We start from the raw sequence: 7,741 nt of genomic DNA, 5'->3' as shown, positions 1-7,741 counted from the left end.
CAGGGCCCCAGGTTCGATCCCTGGTCAGAGAACTAAGATTCCGCAAGCCGCAGGGCCAAAAATAAAACCCAAAAAAACAAACAAAAAACCCCAATATTTAACTTTGTTACATGCACTGCTCTTATTTTCTTTTCTATTCCACTTTTAAAATATGCTGATCTTGAGCTGTTAAACTGATTTCATGGCTCACCAATGGGTTAAGATCTACCGTTTGAAAAACACTGTCCTTTAGGGTTCTGGTTGATCTTGAGATACTTTTCTCTTGTTTTATAAATGCAGAAATATAGGCTCTAAAGAATGAGGTGAATTTCCTTAAATTCACACAGCTAAGAAGTATTGGATGGAGGACCTCAACACAGAATTCTGTGTTTATGCCCAGTATTCTTCTGAATACAGAATTTCTTCAGAGGAAGTGTAAATGAGAAATTGAAGAAAACCCATATGCAACACTGTGAGAAGAGAGACATAGCTGTGTGAAGAGTCAAAAGAGGAACATTTCATAGGAGTCTCACTGCAGCCGAGGCATTTGAGTCTTTTCTAGGGGACGCCTGCTCTGGGCGAGGTGAGATGCAGGACCTGGGAATTCAGAGGTAGAGACAACACAGTTCCTGCCTTAGGATGGGCTCCCGTTTCAGTGGAGGAGGCTTCCCTGTAAACAGATAAATTACGGTGCAGGGTAATTAGAACCAGACTAGTGATGGAGGAAGCACAGCTGGAGGCCAGAGAAAGGAGCCATGAATTCTGTTCAAAGTGAGGGGCTGGGAAGAGAAGGGAGCTGAGGAGAGCAGGCTTGGTGGTGGGCGCAGGGGGCGGCCGAGGTGGTGGTGTGGTGGTGGTATGGGCCGAATGTCTTGAGGGTAGAAGGCACTGGGTGGGCAGAGGAGGGGAGCATTTTGGGCAGCCATGTAACCGAGCAGGACCCTAGGAGGCTTTCCCAGAATAGACCCCCACCCATGTGCTCCGCCTGCCTTTTGTCTGTAGAAAAACTTGTCAAAGAATAAATTTAATCAGAGAAGTGAGAAAATGCAGAAAGAAAGGGAAACGGTCAAGCAAGACAAAATAATAATACTTTAGCCATTAATCATAGTCAAGGACCTTTAGTTCCTCCTCAAGGACTATAGATATTATTCTGAGCCACGTCCTTTGAGGTATTTTACAGATACTAAAACTCCCACCAGGTGGAAGAAGTTAACTGTATGCTGTCCACAAGCGCGTAGACCCCAGACCAGTTGGAACCAGAAGGTTGATGATGCTGACTCCCGATTACCTCACCGCCAACCAATCAGAAGAACGTCCACGACCTGACCACACCCTGCTCCTTGAACACTATAAGACTCCTCACTACCCCCTCCAGGGCGGGACACACAGTCTTGAGGATGTTAGCCCACTGTGGCCCCCTTTGTCTGGCAAAGCAATAAAAGCTACTCTTTTCTACCTCACCCCAAACTCTGTCTCCTCCTTTCTCTTCGCATTTCTATTTGGCACCGGTGAAGAGGCCGGTTTTCGGGAACAGCTGGAGTAGCAAGACCAAACTGCAGGCCACTGAGGGGCTGGCGGGTGGGGCACGAGGGTCAGGGGGGTAGAACCCCCTTTTGCAACTTAGTGAGGTCACTTCTGCTCTCTAGACTTTATCCATTGGAACAGTGAAGGGTGAGCAGAAAAGCAAGCTCACAGTTGTTTTCATGGTAAAACCCTTTGTTCACTTGAAACCTCCATGGAGGCCCAATGTGTAAATGAGAAGGTGGAGGATGTTTTTTTCTTAACAGGAAACAGATCTGCTGTTGTTTGGAACTATATTGTGAAAAATCCTTGATGGGGGGAAGGGGCAGATCCTCACCCTGGGGTCTGAACATGCACCAACACTTGGAGAAGACAGAGCTGCTTTGTCTGAGGGAGGGAGGGCCTCTCGGGCAGTCCAGGAGGGCAGGCGAGAGGGACCCAGCAAAATGGGGGGAGGGTCACTCCGCTCTTGCCGTGGCCTCCCTTCCCCAGCCTCACCCACCCGCAGTCCATTCTCCACTCTATCAAAATCCGGAGGAACCCTTTTAAAAGGCAAAATCCTTCAATGGCTCCCCTCACTCTCGGAAGGAATCCAAACTCCTGACCATGGCCTCCCAGGCCCTGCGGCCTCCGCCCGCTGGCTGCTGCCCAGACCTTGCCTCCCACTGGCTTCCCTCGCTTGCCACCAGCCACCCTGCCCTCCCTGCTGTTTCTGAATTCATCCCACGTGCTTCCTGCTCAGGGCTCTGGTACTTATTGTTCCCTCTGCCCGGCCCACTCCTCACCCAAATATCTGTATTTCTCTCCATCACTGCAATCAGGTCTCTTTGCAAACGTTACCTGAGCAGAGGCCCCTTTAAGCCAGAGCAGCAGTCTCCCCATCCCTCTTCACGTTCCCTCTCTGCTTTGATGATTTCTTCAGAGCACATATCATGTAGTAACATTCATTTGATGACTCCGTCTGCTGGAGTGAAAACTCCTGAGGGCGGGATTGGACTCTCTTCCTCCTTGCTATCTCTCCAGCATCTGGGGTGGGGCCTCCAACATAGAGGTGCTCCATAAACATGTGCTGAGTTAGTCGCTTTGCTAAGGGGGCAGAGGAGACAGTGAGTGTGAGTTGCCTGGGATAGCAGAAAGCTTGGGAAGGCTTTGGACTTTCCCTGCCTGTAGCACTGGAGCAGGGGTACCTTCCACTGCTTATAGGGACTGGGGCAGGTAGGCACCCAGCTGGCACATGGGTTAAATGTGAACTAGTTTAAATAGGAGCTAATGAGGTAGAAGCAGAGGGGGGCCTGGTGTCCCACAGCCTTCACCTTCTTCCTTCTGGATCCTCAGGCACAGCATCAGAGCAAACTCTAAGATGTACCAGCATTAGCTACACAGTGGCCCTCCTCGTCTCCAGGACGACAGAGGATGAACCCTGAGACCCCTCCCATTGGAGGAAGGGTATCTCTGTCACTCTGGAAAGGGGACTCAGGAACTTTTGCTCGGAACCCAGGGACCAATCTGCAGGCATGGAGGAGACTCTGGATCTCGGCATGAAACTGAACCTGTGACAAGCGTAGGAGCCTCTATTCTGAGGGTCCCAGATGTGTCAGTCATGGAAATGTGAGGGTGTTTTCCCAAGGTGTTCACCTCAGACCTCTCTGAGCTGCCATCTTTGATTCCCTGTGTTTGGTCACAGACTCTGTGATGTGCTCCTATTAAAGAAGAAGAGACGGATGATAATGAGAGAGGAGAGAGGGGGAGGAGTTAGAGAGAGAGCTGGGGAGAGATGAAGAGACAAAGAAGAGAAGAGGCACCGAGAGAGAGAGAATATAAAGGGAAAACCTCAGGGCAAGAGATGTCAGGGAAAGATCAAGACGTTAAAGGAAGGAGAGAGAATCAGGAAAGAAAGGCAAGCACAAAGAAAGGACAAAAGCCATAAGAGAACAAAATGGCTGGAATGAAGCAAAAGTTGTCACCAGGATGTGCTCGTTTTGGACATGCAGAAGGTTGGGGTGGGGAGATCACACAGTGCATCCTTGGCTGCCCTCCTAGCTCCCGGAATCTCCCTGCCAGGAGCCCCACTGTACTTCCGGCTCCTCAGGGTGGGCCTCCCTGTGTTTCCTGGGACGAGTCCTCAGTCCCAGATGGTGAGCCTATAAGGGGGTGGGGTACTCCGAATGCCAGGCTCCTGACCATTACTAACCGAAGCTAAGGGTTCCAGCCCCTCCTTGGGCTCTGTCTTTCTGCCCTGCTGACACAGTGGGTCAGAGGGCCAGTCCTAGAGGGGCCCCAGAAGAGAAGGCCTGGCAAAGAGAAGAAATCGATGACACCAACCCTGGGGAAGTTTCAGACCTACAGGAGGGAGCCATTGCCCTGTGTGGGCTACAGCCCCAGGAAGATTCAGCTATGGTGCCCAGGAGTCCTGAGGGCCCAGAACTGCCCCCAGAGGAGGACCTGTCTGCTTTTACTTCCTCAGCTTCCCACTTGCCCGCTGGACTGACTCTATCTGTTCCAGGGAGGGGGATCTCCAGGTGTCCTGCGGCCTCAAGTCACCGTTCTCAGAGAGAAAAAGTTTGTGAAGAGTCTGACAGATCGAGGATGGATGAATGGAAAAAATAGTACAGCAAAATATTAAGATAGAATCTACATAGTGGGCATAGGGATGTTTACTGTACAATTCTTTCAACTTTTCTACACTCTGGATTTTTTCATATAAAATATAAGGGGAGAGAAAAAAAAATGTCTGGCAAATCGTAGGCATTCCTAAGTATAAGGTGTTGGGAGTGTAATCCCTTTCCAGGAGAATCTATATTTCAAGTACCTGCAGAGGACAATGTTTCTCCTGAAAGATGGCAGATTGCAGGTGAGGACACCAGCAGAAACCAAATAGGGGAAGGAGAACCTTGGACCACACCCAGAGGTGATTAGGAAGTTTGCCCACCCAAAGCAGATGGCCCTTCGGTTGGTGATCTTTTCTCAAGTTTATTCTGCCTCTCCTGAGATCTGGGCTTTGGTCCAGAGTTGACCCCACCCTGCCACCTGTAACCCTTGGGGCAGGATAAGATGTTCCAGACCCTGCCTGACAACTGACCCTAAGAGTTTGATCATGTTTGCTCAGGAGGTGAGGTTCACACAATAAAGAGCAGGGGGAGGGCTTGGACTAGGTATAAAAGACCTGGAAGTTTCCAGGGGGTTACTTTGCACTTGAAACTGCCAGGTGAGGGGTGACAGAGGCATGGGCTGAGGGGTAACAGGGATGCCTGGATTTGAATTAGAGGGGATTCAAGCTGAGCTGAAGAAGAGGCTTCCTGGATTGAATGGCTGGGGAGACCTGTGTGTCAGCTAACCGGGGCATCTGGGTGTGAGCTAGTCTTCGGTGTAAGGATATCTGGATCTCAGCTGAAGGACTGGGGACACCTGGGATACACCTACAGCCAGATTTGTGTTAGTGGAGAAGGAGGTATGACAAATAGACCAGGTGCCTGGGATCTCCTATCTTAAGCTGGTTCCGATTCCTTCTCCAACTTCTCAGTCTATCCCACCTGCACCAGAACTGCTTGGACAGTGGTGTTGGCTGTCTCTTCTATCACCACCTTCACTCTCCAAGTGACCCAGGGACCTCTAAAATGCTCCTTTCCTTCTGATTTGAGACTAGGATGAAACTAGGAATTTTAACTATGCCCCAGATGTCCCACAGACTGGGCCAATCTACCACAGGCCTACTTCAGTTAGGTTTTGCTCTGACTCCTGGTTTGATAAACTCAACCATTTCTAGGATTTGGAGATGTCTTTCACTTCTTCTTTAGAAAACTCCTTTCCTGCTTTGTTCCAGGAGGGAACAGGGCTTGACACAGCTTAATCCAGATAGAAGGTCACGACTGATCTTCTGGCTTGGGAGGGAAGAGGAGGGTTGGTTGTAGCCAGACCGGAGAGAGGCAGAGGGATTGAGGACACATAAGATAGTATTTGTGACAAACAGGACTAGAGACTGTGGACAATTCTTTCTAAGACCAAGACTGGGTGGACGAGGTCTGAGTTGAAGGACCAAGAAACCCGAGCCTCAACTGGAGGTCAGGGGTGCCTGGGTAAATGATATCTGGAGGGATAAGGGTAAACGTTCACTTTCTCCTTTCTTCCCACTCCAGCCCCAGGATGTTGACCATTGCTTTTCTTGCCCTTCTTTGTGCATCAGCCTCTGCCAGTGAGAGTAAGTGAGAAACCAGGAGCCCAGCACTAGAGTCAGGGGAAGCAGCTTCCTGTGCTGCTGGTGGCCAAGGCTGTCAGTGGCTGACTTGGGGTGGTGGGAACTGAGTTGCGGGAGGAATAAGGGTGGTGGGGAGAAACTGAGCTCTCAGGGGATTTCTCCCCCCAACTCCTCCTTTCCCTCCAGTTCAGGCCAGGTCCTCCTCTTTCCGTGGAGAGTATGGAGGCCGTGGAGGAAAGCCATTCTCCCATTCTAGAAACCAGCTGGATGGCCCCATCACTGCCATTCGTGTCCGAGTTAACAGATACTACATCGTAGGGTAAGATTCTTTGAGTTTCTGTGGTTTGGGGACCTTCTAGGATCTTACTAAATTGTGAATTTCTCAGTCACTTTGGGTCACATCTGTTTCAATCAAGTCACAGGGATAACATGATATGGAAAAATTATTAGAGGACTTGGATTTGAGACCTGTGCTGCCGAAACCCCTAACACTCCCACACTTGTGACCTTGGGTAAATCATATACCATCAACTCAGAGTGACCTGGAAGTTGTCTCGTTTATCCCCCACCCAAGGTTTAAATCCCCTCTGGCATCCTTCATCTTTGCTTGATGCCTCTCCCAAAACTTTATCCTTCTGACCCTGGATTTGTATCCTAGCACAGCATGGACAAGTCTCCTCCCTTATCGGAGCCTTTCAGATGTTTGAAAAATCCCTTTTCTTGTTTCAAGTAGGGGGTGGGGGCCTGGTGGGAGTGTAGACTTCAACTTCAAGCTCTGATATTCACTGTCTGGGTGATTCTGCGCAAGTTGTTTTCCCTCTGTGAGCCTGTTTGTCAGCAAAATGAGGAGTTGAAGTTCCATGTATGATCCCCAAGGGCTTACCCAACCCTCACATTCTGTGGGACTGGCAGGGGGTTTGTCATCCCTGTCACTAGTCTGAAGGTCTCAGCCTGTAGGCCGAGAGGTCCTGAATTCTGATCACCTTACTCAGTGTCTCCCTTCCTTCCCTCCTCACCCCTGCCCCTAGTCTCCAGGTGTGCTACGGCAAGGTGTGGAGCAAATATGCGGGTGGCAAGTTGGGAGAGCTGAAGGAGATCTTTCTGAACCCTGGGGAATCAGTGGTCCAGGTGTCGGGAAAGTACAAGAACTACCTGAGAAAGCTGGTCTTTGTGACTGACAAGTTCCGCTTCTTGACTTTTGGGAAAGACAGAGGCATAAGTTTCAAAGCTGTCCCCTTGTACCCCAACACTGTGCTACGATTCATCAGTGGCCGATCTAGCCGATCCATTATCAATGCCATTGGCTTCCACTGGGATGTCTACCCCAGTGAACACGAGAACTGCTGAGTTGTCCTGCAACACTGCAGTGGGGGTATGGGAACCCCTCACCACTAACCACCATCCACCTGTCTCAATAAAAAAAATAATAAAAGGCATGGCTAAAGCTAGTGTGTGTATGGGTGCCTGCAGCTGGGATCCACCTCTTGACTCTGGGTATGGATGTGTGAGTCTCATTTCTGGCTATTTGTCAGACGTCAATCTGGGGAAGTGGGAGGATGAGGGAGAGAGGTGTAAGAATCCTGGGCTTTTCTTCATAATTTATCAAGAGGAGATAAGATTCTGGCCTGCACCAATTCTTTTTTTCAAGTGTTTACCCAAACTGGAGTTCTAAGGCTGAAGGTAAGACCCAGTTGTGGCTTATCGCCAAAACCCCAGATGTTCCACTCTCCAGCCCTTTTCTCCCCTTTGTCTTCCCCTTGAGATAGTGCCTCTCCACCAAAAGGCTGCCACCTCACTCTCCTGACCTTAACCCACTCACTGTACGTGGGTGGCCTGAGTCATCATCCTTTGTTATTTCCCAGGACCCACCTGACTCCCAAAATTTAGCCTAAGTTCCTGCCAAGGGCTTTGCTTATTACCCCAGCCTAGTTCCTCCCCACCTTTACTCATAAGCCCTGGTGTCCTTGCTCAGCTCTCTCAGACCGCAGTTCTTTCCTCAGGAAGCCACCACCTCCTCAACAGCTTCTACTCTGCCAATATCACCCTCAA

At 50.0% G+C, this 7,741-nt stretch overlaps 1 protein-coding gene across 1 annotated transcript; it reads left to right on the top strand.

Moving 5' to 3' along the window:
• Window positions 1-5,640: 5,640 nt before the first annotated feature.
• ZG16 (zymogen granule protein 16) lies at window positions 5,641-7,039 on the top strand. Its single transcript, XM_068524786.1, has 3 exons — window positions 5,641-5,695; window positions 5,879-6,011; window positions 6,721-7,039. The coding sequence occupies exons 1-3, from the start codon at window positions 5,641-5,643 to the stop codon at window positions 7,037-7,039; spliced, it is 507 nt and encodes a 168-aa protein (XP_068380887.1).
• Window positions 7,040-7,741: the final 702 nt, after the last annotated feature.

The sequence above is a fragment of the Eschrichtius robustus genome, chromosome 16, assembly GCF_028021215.1.
Source record: "Eschrichtius robustus isolate mEscRob2 chromosome 16, mEscRob2.pri, whole genome shotgun sequence".
Lineage (NCBI taxonomy): Eukaryota > Metazoa > Chordata > Mammalia > Artiodactyla > Eschrichtiidae > Eschrichtius > Eschrichtius robustus.
The sequence above is the reverse complement of the archived record's forward strand: the minus strand, read 5'-3'. Positions and strand labels throughout refer to the sequence as shown.